Below are 23860 nucleotides of genomic sequence, written 5' to 3'. Positions count from 1 at the left end.
CACTGCAATAATAGTGCAGCGACCATCAAAACCATAGTTAGTAAGTAGACGGACGTTCCTGTGACTTGGTGGGCATTTTGAATACTGCAACTTCATTTATTGTTGTTTGTGTGAATGAATCGTCTTACGTTCCAGACTCAAAGCATTCCTTTAGAGCAGTTAATTGGTTCGCATTCACAACCATTTCAGTCCGTAATTTTCAGTGCACAAATAACTCGCCACCATAAAAGCTCATATAGGCCTGTCACTAAATCTAGACTATCTTTGATAAGTAACAGTCACAAAAAGGTGTGTGTTTTTGACGTTCCAGACAATTATTTTTGTTCGTAACGTTTCAAAAGCAATAAATGGTAGAAAAAATGGGTTATATACAAATAATCCTTGTAGTGCAACATATTTTTACTAAAATGAGAGTTCAACATTATTAAAAAATGACCCATATGGACCGAGCTATAACACCGCATGACCAAATCGGTTTACATAGAAAGCATACGGGCTTTTATTGAGTATTGCGTATGATACTACAGCATATTGTTAAGTGTAATAACATAATTTTACCTGTTTCGTGTTACGTCGATACCGAATATATTGTCACGTGGTAGTGACGGTCAAGAACACAGTAGCAAAACTGTGAATAGCGAAACTAACTCTTCATTGGGCGAACATGTGCCCAGAAAAACAAGCTACACTGAAAGCACTACGATAGCGGCGAACACAGTCGGCGATCGCCTAAAATCTGATCTGCCGGTCAAGCGCGTCGGCTTTTATACATGAGTCATCGAAGTTTCCAGAGTGATCGGTGGTGCCCTAGTGTCTGCTAGAAAGTACTACACAATTCGCGTCGCGCATACAATCAGAATACACAAGCTTCAGTGACAACAGACAATGTATAGAACCATCGATAACATTCCAGTAAGTTCCAATCATACAGGCGCGTCTTGCGCTGAGCGATAACTTTACGTTAGTGGTTGAAATGCAGTCCCCGAGAAAATGATAAATCAGTACACGTGTCAATATGACCTTTGTGGTATTTTTCGATAGGGAAGAAGCTCAATATATAATAGTTCACGAGGTTGCTAAAAGTCATAAGGACGATATTTAGGAAAGTCTGGGCACTGTCCCTTATTCCCATGCTGTTTGAACAGGCTTAGTAGTGGAGCATGCCGGTACCAGCGCCACCTTTCCCTCTAATACCGTTAGTATGGAACTTCTTGCTTGGAGCACGCCACAAGAGTTACTATCAGCGAAAGATGACTGGAACCATTGCTCCCTTCTTCTCCGGTTGCACTTAAGCGTTGTGCGACGATTCCGAAACTATGCTTGCACTTCGGTCGAGCTGGCTCATTCTTTCCTTGTGTTTGCTCTCGGTTCCTTTTTTGGCTTCCTCGTTCTCGAGTATCCCAAAAGGCGTTGGCCGACCGTGTGTGGGTGTCCGTTGCCGCTGCGAAGAGCCAAGAATCAAGATACGTTATCATGACAGGGCCTCTCAGAGACGTATAAAGACTCGCGGCCGGCGTGGAGGGCTTTCACACTCCGCTTCCTTGGCAGGTCCGGAGCGTAGTGGTCGCCTCCAGTGTAAACGTATGACTCGGTTGCTGTAAACCTGCGCAACATGTCTTTCACGGTGTGTTTTCTCTTGGCTTTATTTCTACCGATGTCCATGAGTGGTAAGTTCAATTACTGGCAGTTGGGTTTTTCCTTTTACTGTTTCTACTTTTACTCTCGGCACTTTATTGTCCAAACTGGCATCTGCACAGATGGCTTGTTGACTTATTCAGGGCGTGTGGATTACGTGAAAGGTTATATCAGGTTATTTGTGCTCCGCTGGTATTTTTTCTCTTGTCGTTTATTCATACCTCTCATTCACTGTGTATTCATACCTCTCACCCACTGTATATATTGGCGCAAGTAGTGGTAGTCACAACTGAACCTTAGTCTACTTATGAACTTAGTCTACTTAGTCTACTTAAGCCCCTTATTTTCTCCGCATTGATTCCCTTAATTTTGGCCAATTTATTTAGCCCTTCTATGTGTGAATATGGCTTTTGAAGCGACAAGCTTAATTTTGTGCACCTCTAGAAGGAACGGAAAGGAACAGCGAGGAAAAATATGCGGACTAAAGATTTTAACATGCTATCAAACTTTATGTGGCTCATTCCGCAGACTACAAAGAGCTTTAAGTATTTCAAATTTCTAAATTTTCAATAAGAAGGGTGTGAAAAGTGGGCCGTAATTTATTCGAAGACTATTTACATTCCTTATAAGGCATGTTATACACTTTAGCTGGCAGGTTTCTAAGATGCGGCAATGGCACCCAATGTCAACACACCTCAACGTATAGACATTTTCAAAATTTCAGGGATAGTCAGTGACCTGCAGCCGCAAGCCTATATGTATTATGTAATTAGAGCTGACACACGGTTTCTCACATTAGCTCTGGCTTCTGTTCATCTACGTGTCCAATATACCTTGCGAAGCATTATGATTCCTGCATAAATCGTTTGTCCAAAAAGGGTTAAACGTTGCTCTACTGCGGTCCATAACATGACCGCGACCGTCAAGCACCCGCGTGTCCTCCAATTCCCATCACACATGACCCAAATTTTAAGTCTAGTGATATGCCGGTAAGGTTTTTGAAAGCGATCCGTCTTTTCTCACCGCTGCACTGGGGCCAAAAGCTACGCCAGCGAAAATACCATCAGAGGAACGAACATAAAGTTGAATGTGCATCCATCTTTGCATGTGCACTCTTGGCGAAAAGCATTCGCGGTATAGCAACGCAGCGTGAAGTGCTAACCGGCAATCTGAGAAGCCTCTGTCACATTGACCTTGTGTTGGCTCAGAACTTTGTATTTGATATTTTCGCCCTCAAAGTGCGGCAGTAATCGTTCGCTTGCTTGGTCAGTGCACTGAACTTCACTGCTTGCATAGTCGCCACAGCTGCGAACCCCGGCTAACTTGTTGCTACCGAAAGCAGGATTTCTCAGTTGCCACTGCACCTTCATCGATCCCTCTCGCGTACCAGATAGAGCCCATGACCGATAGACGGTGGCGTTGGCCCTCAAGGCTCTGTCTGAAATTAGTACATAGACTCTATCAGCAGACTTATAAGCGCACTAGAGCGATGCCAGTTGTACACATCTGAAAACACTGCCAACGAAGCCGTTGTTTCTTGCTTTGTTTCACGGCAACGTCATTATGCGGGCAAGTTGGCTCACCTTCAAACTTCTCGACTGAAACAGCGTCATACCTGTAAATATGCTAATGAAAGTTGGAGGACAGAGCCCTGACTACTAAATGAATTTTATTTGGAAAAGCCAAGGTTTAAAGGGACGCTAACGAGAAACACTAAATACCGTTAGACTGACGAACTCATTAACATGAAGGTAGAGTAAGGAATGTTGCTAAAGGCAACAGATTTCGGCAAGGGGATTGGTCTTCGTAATGACAGCCACTGTCAAGGCAGAAAAGCAGTTTCTGCCCTGAAAAAGACAAGTTTCATTGGCGAAACGTTGGCTTCAGCCACATTCCTTGTTTTACTGTACTGTTAACCACTTAACGCCTGCAACTTCCTGCGAACCTCATTCTTGTTCTAGACTGATAGATTGTCTTACGAAATAATGAGCCCAATGAGAGACGCAGACCAGCAAGTGGAAACTGTCTCTGTCGCTGCGCTTAAACACTCGTAAGTATATCTCACCAACAAGGCCCAACCTCAAAGCTCGTGATGAAGTACCCTTTCAAAAATGTATTTCAGTTAATTTTGCGGTAATACTTACTTTATTTATTCATGATACTAGCGATCCCTTACAGGACCAAGATAGGAATGTCATGAAGATCATACATATATGTACATTGGTTTAAAAAAAAGTCGGCAGATCCCATGCCCTGTGGGAATCGATGTTATGCGAAGCAGTGTGCGGGGAGCCTATCAAGTTAACGAAACGACCATGAGAGCACCAAGACGTAGGTGGCTGTTTCCTGACCTACATGACGCGCATGTCATGAATACTCAGGAGTCCCTTTAGCTACACCTAAGAGACCTTAAGGTGAAAGCCTTAGTCATGCTCATGACTATGACTTCTAGCACCATCCTTTAGTGTTTCCTTCACTTAGTACCTATGTCCTAGCCCATTTCAGTGGTTTTTGGGTGTTAATGTTTTTTCGCTGAGTCATTGTCATTTTCGCTCAGTCATGCTCATGACTATGACTTCTACCACCATCCTTTAGTGTTTCCTTCACTTAGTACCCACCTCTGAACCCATTTCAGTGGTTTTTGAGTGTTAAACATTCTCGCTGGGTCATTGTCATGACCTATATGACACGCATGCTATGAGATTTATGTCATGACGTATTACTTATCTTCGTCGTACAATCTTGTTATACTATGCCAATTTTGGTACCTACCAAGTTAACGAAACGACCATGAGAGCAAAAAAATGTCACAGTTTCGCCCTAAGGGCGAAGCAATGAATGCGATAGCAACACAGCAATGTCATACGAAGTAAGGTGAGCGGCTTTGGTAGCAACAACACGCAGAACTGTTGTCGACGCCATCGGCGTTTTGCCCGCGTTAGCTCAAAATGCGTGCGGCGTTGGTGACTGTTGCTGGAGCCTCTGATATAAATAGGCACTTGGTGCCGCAGCTAAACGTCGCCTCCCTTCCCTCCCCCTCCCCCACGGCCTCTCGCGCGTCTGAAGAAGGCGCGTTTGCTCTACATATATGGTGATTGTAAAGGAGAAAAGAGACGCCTACTTCTGCAGCCCTTAAGCGAGCACGGCGCAGAACGCGCATTTGTTCTCCGCCGCGCGTTCAGTCCCCGTGAAAGACGCGCCCCTCGCGCCCTTTCACTCGCACATACAGCGTTCGGCGCGCGGCGACGATTTCATCTCCAAATGACGTCATACGGAACCTCACGGCGACGGCGACGGCGACAGCGACGGCGACGGCGACGCCGACGGCAGAAATCTGCTTTTGAGTGTCCATATAATTGCTATCGCAATAAAAGTCGTAGGCGGCTAGATAGATAGATAGATAGATAGATAGATAGATAGATAGATACTGTCAAAGTAGCAAATGTTCGCCAAGAAATGCTTCGCATTTAAAATGTGTGTCGGAACAAGCATTAGAACGATCCGTACTTAAAACAGCAGTTGTAACAAACTAATTCTAGAATGCCACTTTTAAATTCTTAACAAAATTCTGAGACATAAATGCGAACTCCTTTCGTCTAACTGCAAAAATAACGCGGTCAGGGAGTTGGGTCCATTGCCGTGACGTTCGCGCAAGAAAAAAAAAAAAGAAATTATTCTTGTTAACCAAGGCTGAGTTGTTCGTAATATTGTTAAAAAGGTTTAGCCTCTACTGCTTTCTTCGAAGTTGTAATAACAATAAGGGGGCTTTTTCCTAAATGAGCGAAACAGAATCTAGCCTCCTATAACGAGAATAAATGAAACTCAGTGATCGACGCTCTGCACTTTCTAATTTGTGTTCATGTATACTTGTATACAGATCCCCAGCTTCGCATGCATATTCCAGTATAAGGCGCACTAAAATCTTATAAGCGATTAGCTTAGTTTTGTTAGAAGCAAGTTTGAGAGTGCGCTGGATGAATCCTAAGCTTGATGTGATGATTGATGAATGTTGAATGATTCACTTTGCTAACAATATTGCCAATGTGTTGATTTTATTTTAAGTCTGAAGGTGTGGTAACGTCGCCTTTGTTAAATGATCGCCCAGCAATGTGTAATAGAAGTCCAGGGGCCGGCGCCTGTGAATTATGGTCATACGTGTACATTTTTTCGTGCAATAATTGAAATCTGCCATTTATCACACAGTCCGTTGATTGTAGACAGATACTCATTTATGTAGTTAGATTGGTAATATATTTACTCTAAGTGTACAGAACACCATTGTGTGCAAATAACGTTGCTTGAAGAGACCATTCAGCTATCAGATCTTCAACGTAGATTAAGAACAATAACGAACTGAGTGCCATGCCTTAATTGTGGCACACCTATTCAACATCACCAATCTAGACGTGTTTTCACACATGCTGACATATTTCTGGTGCGGCAAGTTAAAAATTACTCTTTCCATTGAACAACGTTGATGTTTCATCGAGTTGCTATTAATTTATTATTAGTTTGTTTTCTCTTACTAACTTTACCAAATGCTTCCTTGTAGTCCAAGTATATCATGCCAATCTGCACTATTCTGTCAAGCAGTTCGGCAATATAATGAATTGTTGCTACTAGATGTGTCACTGTCGTAAAGAGTCTCCTGAAACCCATGCTCATATTCGCTGAAAAATCCTTGAGAAGAAACAAAATTCCTGATCTGCTTAGCAACTACGTGCTCTAAACTTTGCTCGACGTAGACTTTAAGGCAATCGGCCTGTAAGTGAACACATTAGGTTGATTACCAGACGAGAAAGTGAAGTGCAAAGCTCCATTTTTTAAAAAGAATATTGTGCCGCAATCTCACCGCCTGTATGCATCATTGTGACGTCACAAATTCCAAAGCGTTCTTCTATTTACGCCTTTGAGGCTCGGTAAATGTTCTCAAAATTTACTGAGTTCAGTCTCTGGCTCCTTTACAATAAAATGTCGTCCATCGCTGGCTATAAGAAAGCTAACTTGGACCCAGCACACACCGTCAAAATTTACGACGTCACAGCGAACTGGTGCGGCAACTTCACGGTGGCGTCGCCAGCTGCATTTCGCATTTGCGTGTTTTCTATCTCGCCAAGCTCCCTCTCCCGGGTAAGAGTGGCTGGTATTGGTATTGGAGGAGGGTCGCTTAAAGTTAAAGCTCGACAGATTTTTCTCTTTAGTGTCCCTTTAAAAGTTTACGAGGCTGGAGCTCCCGAATAAAGTTCTGTTGGTAGTTGGCGCTTATATTGTTCGATGCCTTTTTTCCGGCTATTTTTCACGATGCTTTAGTTGGAAACCTTAAAGGTTATTTTCACATCGTTTCTCGAAAGACAAATTGATCGTTTCTTTCTTCCTTTTTTTTTCTTCGTAGGTACCTGCGATATACACGAGTCCGTTTTCGACAGAGGTCTGAGAAAGCTGCTCAGCTCAGATCGATTCTCCAAAGTAGATTTGCCAGTCTTTACGCAGAACGTGGGTGGCTTTTTGAACGTGAGAGCAGGCTTCTCCGATGGCGTGCTGCGCGGCCTCGGCAGCACTCGGAGGAACGGCGAAGGTGTGTTCCGCGTTGACGACACCGGCAGCGGACTGACTTTCCATATAGTGGGAGGGCCCCTGGAGGCTGACTATACCGCAGGACTCCAGGCTGGCTTCCTACGAGCAACTGTAGATCTACGCGCCCGCATCCCACGCTTCCAGGCTTCGTTCAGCGTGCAAGAGTAAGCGACCGTGCTATCGTGATCACCGTATCTTGCCTCTTCGCATAGAACGTAGTATCATCACATCATCGTCAACAACCGCATCAGCAACAGCAGTAGCACTGCAGAACAGCTTTCCTGCGTCGGCTATATCTGTCAGTCATCCCTGTAGATTGCATAATCGTACCACACCGCTTAACACTCTGCAGTTCTCGCCTGCGCTTCCTTTCCTGCGGCTCCCCGTTCTTTTACGCCAATTGACCTTCAAAACCATCGTAAGTTAGATAAGTCGGTATACGCATTCATGACTGAAAGAAGAAACAGCACGAATAACGTGCACAAAGGGGACAGGAGAGGAGAGAGAAACTTTTATTTCGTAACGACTCTAAGTGCGAGTCGTCGCTCAAACGGGCCGGAGAAGTGTGAAAGAGGAAATTTATTGTGCAGCCCTCTTCAGTAGGGTTAGTCAGTTCAAGCACTATTTTCCAGGCTACAGATGACGACGAGTATCATTTTGTGGCCCGTAGGTGGTGCGTCAGTCGATTAGCCGCCCTCCCCCTTCCTACACAAAGGTTCCGCAGAACAGTTCGCCAATTGTTGCTTAGAGGGTTGCCTATGAGCATGTACGACGACGGTGGTAGGTAATGGAGTAGACGTCGGTATACGCCATGATACTTTATGAATACGTGCCCCTCACCCATGTGACCTTTACTAAAAGTAGCGTCTAACATGACATAATGAAAGTTAACTTAGTTTGTAAAAAAAAGATGCAGTAATTTTATTATAGCGGGCTCGGACATGACAATATAGTTTCTCCGTGGTCTTGAGGAGTCGGCCTTTCATCTGAAAACAAACAGAAAGGACAAGTAGAAGAAGTTTATGCGAGCACTTCTTTAATTAACCCACTATGCGTATTGATGTAGTCTAACGAGCCTAGGCAGCTTACTGAACGTGGCCTTCTGCTGAGAAAAACAACGGGCTGTTGGACACGGGTTCGAATTATATGCTACGACGGAGCAGAAATTTGTCGAAGCAGAAACGTTAAATTGCCGTCGCACTTCGATTTGTATGCAAAATTGCAAACATCGGGCCAATAAATTTAATCGAGAAGCCTGCGTTCTGACGTCGCACATTTCCGGGATACAGGCACTAAAGCTACAAACAGTGTGAGCCAACTTCACTATTGCAATCTCTCGGGCAAAGGCTGTCGAACGGAGTGATGATTCGTTTCGCTCCCCAATTCTCATAATTACAGCAACGTCTTTAACTTGCCTTCGCCTTGCACTTTTTTTTTAGTACACCCTTGTAAGTTCTCAAACGCACTTTCGGAAACTGTGCATGCTCGAGCTAGCAATATATATTTCTTACCTTTTAGTGCTGAATGCATGCGTGCGTATGCAATTCTAAGCAACATATGTACCGGGCAAACTTTCCGTTATCCGAGAGGAAAAATTTGCATTTGCCGGATATCAATTTTCATAGCATATCACCGAACACACCCGCCTGTCGATTTCTCCGAGATTATTCTTCCAGGAACAAGCGTCGCGAAGGTCACGTGTCTATGCGAGGGAAGTAGTGACCTTTTTTCTTGTTTTTTAAACAATTCCAGGTCATCGCTGAATGAACTTCGCTTTGAGGTGTACGGAGTGAAGATTTCTAGGATTCGTCTGTTATTGGACGAGGAAGACGACATCAGTTTGGACGGCGCCATCTACGACATCGTATTCGACCAGTTGAGACCCTTCATTCAGCGGAAGGTTGGCGAAGCCCTGGTTCAGGAGCTCCGAAAAGTGGCAGCGGAGACACTCGGGGCAATCAAGCTATACGCCGTGGCTAGCGCGGAGCGCACCATTCGCTCAGAAGGTGAGGAAAGCTAATAGCGCATATGCACTACGCCGAAACGGTATGCACGCATTAAGGGCAAGTGGGAACGGAACAGGGGCTGTTATACAATAAGGGTTCCGCACTTTCGGTTAAATCCGAAGAACAAGAAGGCAAATGTGTCGAGCGTTATAGATCAACAACGACACGGAAAAGTAACAGACAGTGGATACAGACAATTCAGTTCATTCTTTATGCTATTCTAAAATTTCATCGCGCGTACAAACTAGATAGCATTAGAGGCTAGGTCATAAAAAAGTGCGCGTAGTTTTAATCGAAAAGTGGTGCTGTTCAGATGAAAACTTCCTCTAAAAAATGGTTTCTATCGTCAGCGGTATGGTCGATCGGTCTATAAATAACGTGAATGAATGAATGAATGAATGAATGAATGAATGAATGAATGAATTTATCAGTTAATCAGCGATCGAATGACATTTTCTCCCCACCTTGTTTTTGCAGACTCACCAGCTACACGTGGGTGGAAAAAGGGATTTCATGCTGCCACGAGTTATTTGGCCCTCACAGAAGGCAGACGTTCTCATCAAAGTGACAGCAACGCATATTCAGGATCAAGCAGAGACATAGGCAAGCTAACGGCGCAGTGGCTGCACCCTGTCGGGGCTCGCAGGCAGCGCCAGGTGGGTGTCTTCGACGGCTGCCTGAAAACGCTTGTGGTGTCGACGGGATTCGAGCCCGCACCTCTTCCCGACGATCTCGAAGCGTTCACTTTCTCCATAGGCCAGGTACAGGTGACAGAGGGTAACGTGACCGGCCTCTCGAACGTCTCTGTAAACGGCTACTGCTGGACGTTGGTCGGCGAGTGTGGTCTCCGGGCTCGGTTCAACCTGGCTTTCAAGGACATCGGAGTCCGGGCGGCAGCGTCGGTCGGCGCCTTCTATATGAGCACGAGCGCAACCTTCGACGTGCGGATCCCGGCACTGGAGGTCCTTCTAGAAATCCAAGAGTGAGTGAATTTAAATGGTGCAGTCCCTCGCAAACATATTAATACAAGTACTAATAGGCTATTGACACTAATACAGCCATTGGTGTATTAGTCTAATAGATATATTATTGCAGCGGGCTATCATTCTAATAGCCCTTTTAGTGTATTAGTATAATAGACCTATTAGTTTACTAATCTAACAGGTCTATTAGTGTATTAGTCTAATAACTTTATTGTTGAATGTGTGTGAAAGCCCACGTTGCAGTTGTAAATTGATCCTCAGACCGATACACCAATAGAGTTATTATAAATATGAAAGTCGGTCTACATAAACATGAAAGTCTATAGCCCCTTAGACTACATAAATGTGAATTGCGGAGCAAAATCGCCTGAACCTTATATTACGTTCTGCTGCGTGCAACAGATGCAGAAGACCGAAAAACAGGTAGAACTACAAAATTGATAGAAGCAAACATTAGCACGCACAGCATGTATTTTTACACATTCCCTTTCGAGGTTTGCCACCCATCACGCTCTTCCCCTCCCCTCTCACTCCTCCCATGATGGATGCAATGGAGGTGTTGCTGAATTCAATTCAAATTTCCCCCGTTCGCCCTGCTCTCACGTCGTCTGTTGTGACCTTTCATTACTGTTGGCTTAAAGCCGCTGACAGAGCCGCGGCTTCAGTCGGCTTGTTTTTAGCGCGTAGCGTCTCTTCGTCACCATTTCTAACGCGTTGATTTTTCATTTACTAACGTAAAACCAGTACAATGTGTATTCTTAATTAAAGAAATGGTGCGGATCACGGTTATGTACATATATTTTCCCTAAAATAGGCCTGAGGTTTCCTTTGCGCTGTATAATGTTGACGTGTATGACCCCGTGCCACCAGTTCTAGTAGCTTGGTTGGTTTTGGCCGGGCGGTTGAATCGGTTTTAGCCGGGCGGTTGCATCGAGTGACAGACAGACAGACAAACAAAGTTTTTCGCGTTTAAGTAGCCCAAAAAAGACTATCGTCTTTAATAACCACCTCAATATGGTAGAATCGCCGCCGGGGCAAAACGCCGCACATCGATACGCGCTGAGGGACACACAAAAACCGCGAAGAACGGCGTAAAAACAGCTGCCCTACGTTGTTTTGAAGTCCCAACATCATGCACAGATGAAACTATCCAAATATACTACTGCACGAATGAGATTGCGCATGCACCAACGCCAAGGGTTACTTAAAAACACATCGTTCATTCACCAGAAAACACGCACGCCTCGCCTTGACATGGCAGCTGCCAACGCACACATGCTGCGCGCCGCTAGAACTGACTTGTAGCCTTTCGCGTGTATTCGAATCACCTCGGATTTCTCGGGCGCGCACTTCTGCACGCTCCATCGGGAAAATTTCTCCACCGCTAATACTGCGCTTTGGAGCGTATTTTCTTTATCCTCTAGGGAACCTCTACTCGTCGCCAGCGTGATGTCGTCCGCGTAGGGCGTGTAACCTAGGTCGGGTATCCGATCGAGATCGCGAGCGAGGCGACACATTGCCATGTTGAAGAGCACAGGAAATATTATCACTCCGTGAGGCGTTCCTTTGTTAGGCATTTTAAATATATCCGATGTGATTTGGCAAATACTTAGGCTCGCCTCCCGGTTGGAAAGAAAAGCTGTTAAGTAATTGTACGTGCGCTAACCACAACCCGCGAGTTTGAGTTCCTCGAGTACTGCGGCGTGAGAGACGTTGTAGAAGACTCCCTTGAGGTCTAGTGCTAGGACTAGTCTCTCGTCGTCGTACGGTATATTGGTTAGAATTTCGTCCCTAAGTAGGAGGAACACGTTATGAGAAGATAAATCCGTGCGATATCCCATCATGGAGTCCTGGTAGCAGCTTCACTCTTCCAGATACCGCTGCTATCTGCTATGGATCATCGTTTCATAGAGGTTACCCAGGCAGCACGTGAGCGATACCGGCCGGAGTGTATCGATCGAGGGATTCCTTTAATTTTTACTTTGCATGGTACAATGTCTAAATTATTTTTTGGGTTGGGGATCATGATTATTTTAGCCAATTTCCACTCATGGGGCAAGTCTTGCTTGGCCCAGCACTCGCTATTGAAAATCTGTTATTTTCGCTGGGGCTACGGAATCCATGTTTCGACTCATTGAATTTGTGATCGAGCCTGGGCCCGGTGCCGAGTTTTTAACTGCGGATTGTGCCGCATCGTACACTTCCACGTACGATATTTTTCCGTCTAATTTAGGGCTGGCCTCCCCCCGCGTATTGCCTCGTCGCATAGGACGATCACGTCGCGGGTGAGGGTCATATATGTACTTGTTCTAAAGAGCATCGACTAGTTCTTGGTCTGTACCCTCGAAGTTGCCTGCCATAATTTGGAGCTTCTTGTTGTTCTCAGTATGTGTGCTCATCGGGTCTAGCATGCTCCGTAGTATTCGCCGCGTACTGGTCCTTCCCAGAGTTGCTGATAGGGTTCCACAGTACGTCGCACACTCGTTTTTAGTTTTTAGCTAGCTCGTTGGCGTGGCCTTGGGCTTGCTCTGCCAAGAGAATGATGCGTTGTCTCGGGTGTTCGTTAAGACGTCGTCTTTTCCACCTCTTGGCCAGTTTCCGCCTCTCTTGCCACAGGCTGACGAGGTGAGAGTCTATCACCGTCGCCTCAGCTGTGCGCTCAATGGCTTTGGTGGTGTTCCCGTGCACTTGTTGAAGGAATTGAGTCCATTCCCGCATGTTGGTCGGGGCGGCATCCGAGTCCTCTAGCGCCCTCTGGTCTCTGTAACGAGGCCAGTTGGTTAACTTAGTGGTTCCAATTGTTCTCCGTATGTTTGGCGTGGAGAGCGCTATTCGGTTTAAGTCGTGGTCGCTTCGCAAGTTTTCGTCGAAGGAAACCCCTTCTGCGTCTGTGACGTTAATTGTAAATGCGCGATCGGGCGCCGTGTCTCTGCTGACGCTGTTACCCGTGCGCGTTGGTTTGCCGATGTGATTGATTGCCCGTAAGCCCAAGGCCGTGGCGGTGCGCTCGAGTAAGAACTCTTTGGGCGACGTTTTCGCGTATCCCCATAGTATGTGGGGTGCGTTAAGGTCACCGCCTTATCAATGTTGTCCGTCAAATCTTTTGTTGTTGATAGAATGTGGGATAGTTCGTCTCCTTTGCTTTTGGAGGGACTGTACACGTTTGTGATTATTGTGTGTGCCTTAATTTGTTTCTTTTGTACCACACTGATAACTATGTAATTAATATCTCCCTCAATTTGTGGAAGTGTTAATAACTGAGCGCTCATCGACTTGCTCACCAGTGTGGCGACCTTCGAATTTTGAGCATCGCTCAGAGTGTAGTATCCCTGCAGTTCGGCCGGCTTGGCCCCGACCTCCTGCAGACATATGACGTCCGGAACGATTTCGGAGTTTTCGACAGACTGTTGGCGCGCTGCCGCTTTCCTGGAGACGGAGCGCAAGTTCCATTGCCATATCTCCAATTGTTCTGAATTCGGTATTCGTTGTGATATCTTAGCGTGTTCAGCCATGTTGCCCAGTCTTATTTTAAGCCGGTGACGTTTCCGTGTCTGAGCCGCCGGATTCTGTGTTTAGCTTTTGCCAAACTCCCTCCTATCGCAATTGCGCGTTTTTTGGTGGGAACAGACTTCGAGACTGCGTTAAGCTGTTCCGCCATCACTACCTTGTGTTTTTCGAAGTCGTTCGTGCATAGTTGTTGAAATTCCGTTGGCTTTTGATTAATTAACGTCATCATTTCATGCATGAATATTTTCAGGTTTTCCGCAATCATTGTTTGGATTTGCGCTGCCGTTGCCTGCGCGTCATTTGAGATTTGGGTTGTCGGAGACTGCGCTGAGGCTTAGGTTATATCTGCCCCCGCCTTCGTTTTGGCTATTTCTTTAGACCGACGCGGCGTTTCCAGCTGTTGTATTGTGCTATTGAGGTGCGCCTCTAGCTCTGACATTTGTTTCCCTAGCGGTATTCGTTTGCGTTATTCTCCTAAGAGCTGTTCTCTTAGTCCGGCGTTTTCATTTTCCAATTTCTGAATTCATTTATCGTTTTCGCTAGTATTCTGTAGTGGAACAGTGGGAGAAGCAACCTTCGCCCAGCTCACCTGATATTTTTTAGGCAGAGGCCACTTTGACCGCTGCGAAGCCCTAGAGCTATAGGCGTCCCTCGCGGGGGATTTGCTCTTAGCTCCGCTTCCGTGTGTCGATCTGGATCTCGATCGGCGTAGGTAGAAGTCCTCCTCCTCCGTCGACTCGAACCAGCGCTCCGGTGTGTTTTTGGTCCTCTCATCCGACCGCTCCCGCGATCGAGACTGGCGAGTCGTCTTCCCGCGCTTGGTTGCAATCAGTTTGTTCGGGCAGCTATACGTGCCTCGTGCGCCATCGCCCCGCACAAGGCGCACTTCACTTCACATTAGTGTCCTTGTGGGGGTGGAGTTTCGAGTTCGCAAGCCCGGCATATGTTCTTGGGGTTTGGACACACACCCGAGCGGTGTCCCTCTTGCATGCACTCCAGGCACACTTGGATTGTCGTTCTGTACTCCGTACACCGCATCTCTGCTCCCATGTGCTAGTACACGCATTCGGGCCCTTTCGATGGTCACTCTTCGGGTCCCGATTAGCAGGTGTTGCTGGAGATGTGGTAATTCGGTGTGTGCTGGAAATCCGCGCACCAGCCCCTTGTAGCTATCTTCTGGATTGGCTACGTACGCGTTGAAGAGGTGTTGATTGCCTCGCAGCTCCATGCATGTGATTCGACGAAAGACGTCCGCCGCCTCTAGTGCCGCCTTAGCAAACAAGAACAGCGTAATTCAGCAATATATTTTGTCTAACAGAACAGCAACAATCTGTGTAAGACATATAAGTTTAACAGAGAAACTAGTAGACAGGCAGCACTGTATAACAGTAATAAGTCTAATACACAGGACCTACTGGTCTTACAGGTAAGTAAGTACAACTAATAGACATTTCTGTTAGTCTAATAGAAAACTGTATTGTACTAACACAACCTTCTATTAGAATGTTTGCTAAGGGTAGAAATTCATTTTTATTCAATTATACGAACGCTGCCAACGCATTCACGCCATCGGCGTCACCACTGCCGTTGTGCTTTATCGGTCGACGGCGCAGGGGCGCCACATGCGCGGCGGTTTAGAGCGGGCGTCCCCAGAAACGACGGAGTGCATTTTGCAGCAAAAACGACGAAGCGAAGAGGGCGTATACCATCAGCGCTACGCTCAATCGCCGTGGTGGCGTAGCCAGAGCAGCGTCCTACCATGCAGGGTCCTTTCTTCTACCTTCTACTGCAGGCACGAGCGTTGTGCGCTGCTGAGTTGCTGTGGGTATGCACTAGTCTGAGCGGAACGGGCCGTAAACTTAAAGTTGTAGTACGTCCGGTATTCCAGCAAGCGTGGGCGGTTTGCCGGATGAGCTCGGGCGTCAATGTGAGTGGTTGGACTGGTTGCGCCACCTCGTGCCGTAAAGATTAACCAGAGAAACACAGAGCCAAGTATATTCTTCATCGCTTGCGGTGTTCATTTTCGACTGCGGCGAAATCGTGTTCAGGATTATACGCCGCTGCCGAAAATTTGCACCAGCAGCGAAGAAGAATGTACTTGGTTACTGCAATATTAGCTCTGTGTATTTGTGGTTGTGGTCTGTGCCACCAGGTGGCTTCACCACTCCAGCCACTCACGTTTACGCCCCCGCCTATCCGGCAATCCGTCCAAACCGCCCGCGTTTGCGGGAATACCGGACACGTTAATCATGGGCGCGCCGACGATTTCCCATCGGTCTCACCTTATGCACCATCGAGGATGGATGAATGGAAGGTTGCTAGGAGCATCCCCTTTGAAAAGGGGCAGGGTGGTGCTTTGCGCCACCGAGCTCTTGTTCTTATTTTGTCTTATGTGCCACCGAGGTATTGTTTAAATAACACACAAATAATTTCCTGCATCAAACATTCTGAATCACTATTGGAAACTTCGTTTTTGTACGCCTCCGTTCTTAGTGCCTACTTTTGCAGCAGGCTCGCGCTCGCCGTGCGGACCCCACGTTAAAAGCACGTCTTACCGTAGCCCAGCGTCAACGAAGGGCAGTGACCCCGAGGCCAGGGAACGCGACACCCAATGTTGTGGGTATGACAAGCTTCGCGTGCCCCCTTGTTCCTGGTAGTGGAATGGCCGACGAACTTTTTTAACGCTAAGTTTGAATTCTAAATTCTCATCTTCCTGTCCTCAGCCAGACGTTGCATATCACTTTGCCGTTTAGCAAGCAACACAATGTCGTCCGCATAAAGCAAATCTGAAATTCGGCTGCTCTGCTATCGTTCCCGCCTGTTTGTATGTGATATTAAACCGGATATTGATTATTTCTACCGCCCATTCCATCCTTACCATGTACATTATAAACAACAGCGTGGATAAAGGGCACCACTGTCTCATTCTCTTGGTGGTATCAACTTTCTACTTGCTCATCATCCATTCCCATTCAACGCAAGCGGTATTTTCTAGATAAATCTCCCTCAAAAGCTGTATGCACTCGTTGCCTAAGTGTTCCCCATCCAGAATATCCACAAAATGTTGCAGTCCACGCTGTGATACACTCTAGTAATGTCTACAAAAACCACATATAATGGTCACCTTTTTTCTCTGGATATTTCAATACGCTGAGCAAGAACAAATAAGTTGTCAACCTTACGCCTACCGATTCTGATGCCTTTTGAAGTTCTTCCAATATGCCATTACGTTCTGCCCATGCTTGCAGTTTTAATTTAATCGCCTGCATTGCTAACCTGTATATTACGGATGCAAATGGACAACGATATATATATATATATATATATATATATATATATATATATATATATATAAGTGAATGCTATCTTTGTCCCCTTTACCTTTATAAATTAAATTAATTATACTTTGTTGCAAACTGTCTGGTATTCGTCGATCTCGTACGCTTTCTTCTACTGCTTTCGACAGAGCTCCCTTACCTTTTAGTCCTAGTTCATTAATCAGCCTAACAGGAACGTCGTCTAACCCTGTGGCTGTGCGCTTAGGAATTTTCTCTTCGGTTTTCTTCCAGTTGACATTTCTCAGCATCGATGTGTGACGCCTACAACGCCACTGGAGGCGTTCCTCCCAACGACTGCGTTGGGTACCTCGATGGCAGAAGAGGCGGTATTATAGAGTGTACCTATGCCAGCGTTGTGAGATGCTGCTGCGTCGCACCAAGATGTAGCACCCCCGTATGGCCAGAACATTGTCCGAAGAGTTCAATCGTAACGCTACAATCTTGATATTGCAGTCAACGCTATACACCGTTCGGGCGAGACTGCCAACTTTGCTGAGATGTCGCAGAAGAAAGTATATACGCCGTTGGACGTCGAAAATTGTGCAGTAATCGCCGCCTGGTCGCCTCTCGACTGAAGAAGACGCTTGTCTTGAGTAACTTCGATGATTCCTACGATGAGTAGTGACTGCGTGAGAAACACAATTTCACTCCGGTACATTCCAATAGGCGCCGAGAGCAGCCGGTTACCGAACGTTCGTTCAAAAACCTGCTTTGTGTGCCACTGAGAAATAGTGAACATAATGTTCGAGGGATGGCGCTGCCACTCAACTTCATTGGCACACAAGGAGCAAAAGAACTAGGAATAAAATAATGAGGAATAACTTTACCAGGAGGAAAATAAATAGGAAGCTTACCAGCAAATATGCGACCGATATAGGAAGCAACATGGAAGCACAGATCGTCAAACGCAATGTCAGAGAGGCTGCGACAATCTCATGGGTGGCGGCAATGGAAAAGAAACGTGCTGTATTCCTAAGAGGAAAAAAAAAAACGAAGTCAGTAAGGAAACAATTTATAATAACTCAAATGGAAGCTCTTTACTCTTCGAAGCGAGGTCAGGATGCCTTAGAATGCGTACTTATAGAGCGAGGTACACCAAGGATGAAGAATCATGTGCTTGCTGCGATAAAGCCAGGAAAACGATGGAACGTGTTTTATTAGAATGTGAAGATATCTATCTGCCCAGATGTCGGTTTAGGCTCATCTGGCCTTGTTAAAGCCCTTGAGCTCAGCAATACCAGGGAGAAAGTAAATATGTCCGCAATAGAGATTAGTAAGAGGCGATTGGAGAGAGCTAGACGAAGATAATTTATTTGAAAGGCAGAGAGGATTAGTAAGAGGCGATTGGAGAGAGAGAGAGAGAGAGAGGAAGATAGTTTATTTGAAAGGCAGAGAGGTCGGCCTGAGCGAGCATACTCTGGCCTGTTACTCTGCACAGGGGAAAAAGGAAAGTGGACAAAAAAGAGTGATGGAAGATGATGATGAGCACAGGAAGGAGGGGTGCATATATACACTAACACAGTGGTTTCCTCAAAGCCACGTGTCTAGTCCGGTGGTCTTCAAGTAGTCCAGGGCGGCCCTTGTTGCTATTTATGCTACTGTACAGTCTCACACTGGCGGATAAAATAGTACTTTCAGACAAGGTTTGTCTTCCAATGCCTGCTAGCGTCGAAGCCAGTATCTTCCACTGTGATGTGTAGAGAGGGCAGTCGCAAAAGCGATGTTGGAGAGTCTCCGACACTTGGTAGCTTTCACAGTTCGAACTGTCCGTACGGCCAATCAGATGTATATAGCGTCGACTGAAGGCGACGCCCAGGCGAATCCGGTGAAGCATGCTTGCTTGGGTCGCTTGACTTTAGCTGGGAGGCGAAAAGTCTTCTCACAGTCTATTTCCCGCAGGCGCCAGTACCGATGGTCTGGTTGAGCCCAGTATTGTGCTGCGCAATCTGGCATGTGGGTGGTCAACAAAGAGTTTACATCGCTCCGCAAGTAAGGAATCTTTACTTCGACTGCTGTAGGAATAGCGGTTCTTGCTTCCGCATCAGCTAACTCGTTGCCGGCCAAGCCGCAGTGACCAGGTACCGATTAGAAGGTAATTGAGTGACCGTTCCTCTGAGCAAGATCAAATATTTGTATGATGTCTAACGCTAGCATGTAGTACTGGCCCTCCTACAGAGAGAATCGATTGATTGTAGCGCTGATCTTGCGTCAGAAAGAATAGCCCATGTACGTGGTGTCAGGTAGGAGACAGAAGAGACAGCTTCCTTTATTGTGACAAGTTCAGCAGCTGTTGAAGACAATTTGCGGTCCAATTTGTATTGGCGGGATGTGTCCAAATGAGGGATCACAAAGGCCGCGGTCGAGGCGCATGCGATAACCGATCCGTCTGTGTATATATGCACAGAGCCGTCGTGCACCTTGGCTCAGACCAATGGGCCAAGGTGAGTTGTTTAAGGCCAGTGGAAGGGATACGCGACTTCTTCGAAATCTCAGTTATGTGAAGACGCACCTTTCGTTTATGCAGTGTCCACGGTGGCACTTCTGAAGTGCCACCGTGGACACTGCATAAACAGGTGCGAAGTCTGAGGGTATGATATGCCTGTGAGTAGTGAGACATCTTGAGTAGGTGCAGCTTGGGTGGTTTTCTTGAATTGAAGACAATGGATTGTGTGTGTGTCGAGTCAGCTGTTGGAGGTGAACTCGAAGTGGCTCACAGGACACGTAAACTTCAATTGGATAGGCCCAAGTCGATGCACACCGCGGCCGACCTAGGAATGTTCGTAGAAGTTGGGCCTGAAGGCTTCATAATGAGCGAAGACAAGTTATACGTATATTGGAAAGCACAGACATGCTGTATCGTAGGTAGCCCACAAACAACGCCTGATATAGCTGAAAAAAACTTTTTACAGCGAAGCTGTCAAGGGCTCACTCTTCGATGGTCGCGTCTGGATGTAGAAAAAAAAGTCTCATTGGCCGTATGTTGTATGTGCCAGTGAAAGCACGCGGGGGACGCGCGCCTTCACCGGGAGCGAACGCACGGAGGAGAGCAAACGCGACTTCTTCCATCGCGCGAAAGGCCGTGGGGGGACGGGAGAGAGGGAGGGAAGGGAGGCGAAGTTTAGCTGCGGCACCAAATGCGTATCTTGCGACCGCGCGCAAGGGAAACTGGCGACTCAATCTCCCACCGAAAGGAGGACAGCGGGAAGACATCGAAGGAGGGAGGAGCTGCGGCTTTTGCTCTGCGAGCAACTTGTACTTTGCGCGCGCACCGTACCTTGACAGCGATCTGCAACACGGTTCCTACTATTGAATGCGCTGTGCTTTCTCCACTCAGTTTCCGTTGAAGCGATAGACCGCATGAACCTTCGCTCGCTGGTGCTGGCGCGCTTGCTCACGCCAGCGTTTTGACAGCGGTTGTGTGCGGTTACACAAACAACGCTCACAACTGTTGCCGACGGCGGCGGCGTTTTGTCCGCGTTTGCACCGAACGCGTGCGGCGTTGGTGACGTTGTTATGAAGAACGTGCCAACCTTTGCCGTACATCCTATGGCGGTGTACCGTAGCGACCTTGAGGCCATGGTCCCTGTGGTCACTAAATGAATGTAAACCACCGGATAATATATATTTCACATTCTTTAATAGTTCAAAGAACCAATTACACCATCACATCTTAATAGTCATAATTGGAAATACATAATTCCCAATATAGTACAGCTTCGCTGGTCTTGCATCTCCACCCACGTGGAGGCGCTGACAGGAACGTGTATAAAAATGGATAGTTTGGTCCGCAGTGCACTTACATGCTTCGACCAAGACAGGCTGCGGCCAATGACGACACCTAAGTATCTAAAGTGCGTGGCCGCAGGGATCACGGCTCCGTCAACGAATATCAGATACCGTAGTCATTGATTTCCTTGTAAAGGTCATTGCAGCACATTTTACTGTGGAAGTTTAGTAGCAGAAACGTAGGGAGACCACAAACAGCGAAGGCGTACAAAAACAAAGTTCCCAATAGGGGTTCAGAAATTTTGATGCTGGGAATTCGTTGTGTGTGTGTGTGTGTGTGTCTGTCTGTGTGCATTGTTTATGATAGGTAGGACATTAGGCAAAATAGTAACAAGAGCCTGGTGGCGCAACCCAGCGCCCCCTTTAAAGGAGACACTCATAGCATCCATCCATTCATCCATCCAGTCGAGGCGGAGCGCTGAGTGGGGAGACATCTTAAGTGTATGTGTGTGTGTGTGTGTGTGTGTGTGTGTGTGTGTGTGTGTGTGTGTGTGTGTGTGTGTGTGTGTGTGTGTGTGTGTGTGTGTGTGTGTGTGTGTGTGTGTGTGTGTGTGTGTGTGTGTGTGTGTGTGTGTGTGTGTCTGTGTGCATTGTTTATGATAGGTAGGACATTAGGCAAAATAGTAACAAGAGCCTGGTGGCGCAACCCAGCGCCCCCTTTAAAGGAGACACTCATAGCATCCATCCATTCATCCATCCAGTCGAGGCGAAGCGCTGAGTGGGGAGACCTCTTAAAGCACAGGTTCTATGTACCTTGCCTTGCTGCTGCATGCATTGGCCCAGGCTCGCGCTTTTTGAACTCAACGACAGCGTACTCGCGCACGTCTTTCCTATCATTTAGCGTTCTGGTAACGCGACTCATGAGAGCAGCGGAATCCCGAATCGTTTTCACTCATGAGAAAGTGTCGGTTCTAACGTCATGTCTCATGTCCGATCACATTTCTTTAAAGTGCCTTCAAGCGATGTCACTGTTTCCCCTTTGAGGCGCTGCATTTTGTCAGATCCCACTAGTTCGCAAACGATCCCACCAGGCTTTATAACATAGTATGTTCTGTGCTCTGTGCAAGCCAAAATTATCGAATCAGTTGGGATACTTGTAACTATCTCGAAAATGCCAGCTGGTCCCACTACTATTCCTAATCAGTGATCACCTTACCGTCCCGAAATTGGCTTTCCCAGTGTCTTGTAAATACCATTCAGAACAAAATTAGCGAAAGGATGCCACTAGAAAACAAGGTGCCCGGCTTTGTATACGTAGCGTCAAAAATGTTTTCTACCCTACTCGCAGGACCGAAGATGCACTTCAAGTTATGACCTACGACGTGACCTTCACCTCTAACGTCACGGTCACGACGTCAACTTCGGGGGCACTTGGTACAGTTTTCGACTTCTTCGGTGGACTGCCCGAGAAGACGCTAGAAGAAGAAGATCTTCAGCTACTGAAAGCATCTTCGCTCAAATACGTTCAAAGAATCGTCGACGCTGTTCGGAGCTTCATCGCCGATCCTCCGCCTATACCAATCAGTTGAATGCTCACACTTCAAGGAAAATGTTGACACAAATTCTACGATGCCGTACCGTGAGCAAGCATGCGCAACATGCTAGAGCATCCTTTCCAAGAAGACGCTTAGCAGTACTAGTCAAAACGTATTGTTGGCCTAGTTGGTTCATTATGGCAACAAACGACACCAGAGAACACAAAGCATAAGCAATGAGACTGAGACGCCTTGCGATCGTCTCGATCGGTTTACCTGTGTTTTGTGTTCTTTGGCCCTGTTTGCTGCCTAATTATCATGACGAAAATGTAAATTATTCTTAATAATGTTTGATTTCCTGTCGAGATTGAAGCTTGTCAATCGGTTGTCTTGCGTGAACTGCACAAGTAAATTAAAAGCGCGGAAATGTATCTTCTTGCCTGATTTACTGACGTCTCTTCACAGTGAGCATACCGAAATATATTAGCCAGGAGTAAAAAAGATGAGAAAATGCGATGCTTTTTTTACAGAAATACCAGTGTTTTGGGGGGAAATACTTTGTCTTTACACCCCCATTTCGCATCACCGCACTTTTCGGCATTTACCATTACTGTGCAGTGGAAGACCTTTTTTTGTAAACACTCTTCGTCGCAGACTACAAAAAGCACCCGTGCTATAAGTTTATAGCACCATGAAAGTTCCTGAAAAATCTAGGCTGCGGCATGAACACACCAACCCACCACATGATGTTATATGTTCATCTCTTTGTTTCGACAAAGAAAATTGTTTTTACCATAACAAATAAAGACATGAGGAAACGAATGCTCCATCTCCGACATGGAGATGCTCTGCTTTTACCATACCACCCTAGCATTAAAAGAAGATTTATTTTCACGTTATCATCATCATCATCATCATCGTCGTCGTCGTGGTCGTCGTCAGCGCGCCGCCGCCACGTGCCGCCTTCGATCATGCGCAAGGTCCCGGGAGGGGGGAGGGCGGGGAAGTTATACTTTGGCGGAGACTGCGTTTGGCTCCATTTTTTCTCTTAATGTCAGTTAGAATATTGGCTATCCCCGTTTGCTCTCTGATCCACACTGCTCTCTTCCTCTCTCTTAATGGTACGCCTAACATTTTCAGCGAAGCTGTTAAGGACTAAGTTCCCCAGGATCGTGTCCGCGTGTAGAAAAAACTATCATCATCAGCATTTGCTTTGACTCCATGTGCGTGGCGGTTTCCCGCCAGTTGTGCCTTAGCACAAGCGTCGAAACGGATGATGGATGGCCCATTGTTATAACCCACGCCACTGCCGATGCCTCTTTCATAAGTGTCGCGATACTTGGCGGCGGCACGTCCCACAAATCGTTGTGCCCTTTTGTCTCGTGACGTAGAGGTCGCACTAGCGCTTATCAGTAGTTGCCTTTTAGACTCACTATGGAGCGGACGCTCGTTTAACCACATCTTCCAGGACCCTAACGTCAGGATCCTGATGATGCCGTGCAGTATGTATATGTATACGTGTGCCGCGGCTATCAACGCCGTGGCTCATACGCTAG

At 46.6% G+C, this 23860-nt stretch overlaps 1 protein-coding gene across 1 annotated transcript; it reads left to right on the top strand.

Moving 5' to 3' along the window:
- Positions 1 to 1505: 1505 nt before the first annotated feature.
- On the top strand, positions 1506 to 23141 carry LOC119434818 (uncharacterized). The gene is made up of 5 exons (XM_037701873.2): positions 1506 to 1667; positions 7028 to 7373; positions 8962 to 9215; positions 9693 to 10197; positions 22118 to 23141. The coding sequence occupies exons 1-5, from the start codon at positions 1613 to 1615 to the stop codon at positions 22356 to 22358; spliced, it is 1401 nt and encodes a 466-aa protein (XP_037557801.1). The 5' UTR covers positions 1506 to 1612; the 3' UTR covers positions 22359 to 23141.
- Positions 23142 to 23860: the final 719 nt, after the last annotated feature.

Source organism: Dermacentor silvarum, unplaced genomic scaffold (assembly GCF_013339745.2).
Source record: "Dermacentor silvarum isolate Dsil-2018 unplaced genomic scaffold, BIME_Dsil_1.4 Seq255, whole genome shotgun sequence".
Lineage (NCBI taxonomy): Eukaryota > Metazoa > Arthropoda > Arachnida > Ixodida > Ixodidae > Dermacentor > Dermacentor silvarum.
Note: the sequence above shows the minus strand (reverse complement) of the source record. Positions and strands in the feature narration are given on the sequence as shown.

What these genes read in the sequence shown, in the direction of transcription:
- LOC119434818 (XM_037701873.2), top strand. Translation starts at nt 1,613, where the DNA reads ATGTCTTTCACGGTGTGTTTTCTCTTGGCTTTATTTCTACCGATGTCC. An exon ending in GCTTCGTTCAGCGTGCAAGA is followed by an intron (nt 7,374 to 8,961) that starts GTAAGCGACCGT and finishes AAACAATTCCAG; the next exon opens with GTCATCGCTGAATGAACTTC. An exon ending in GCGCACCATTCGCTCAGAAG is followed by an intron (nt 9,216 to 9,692) that starts GTGAGGAAAGCT and finishes TTGTTTTTGCAG; the next exon opens with ACTCACCAGCTACACGTGGG.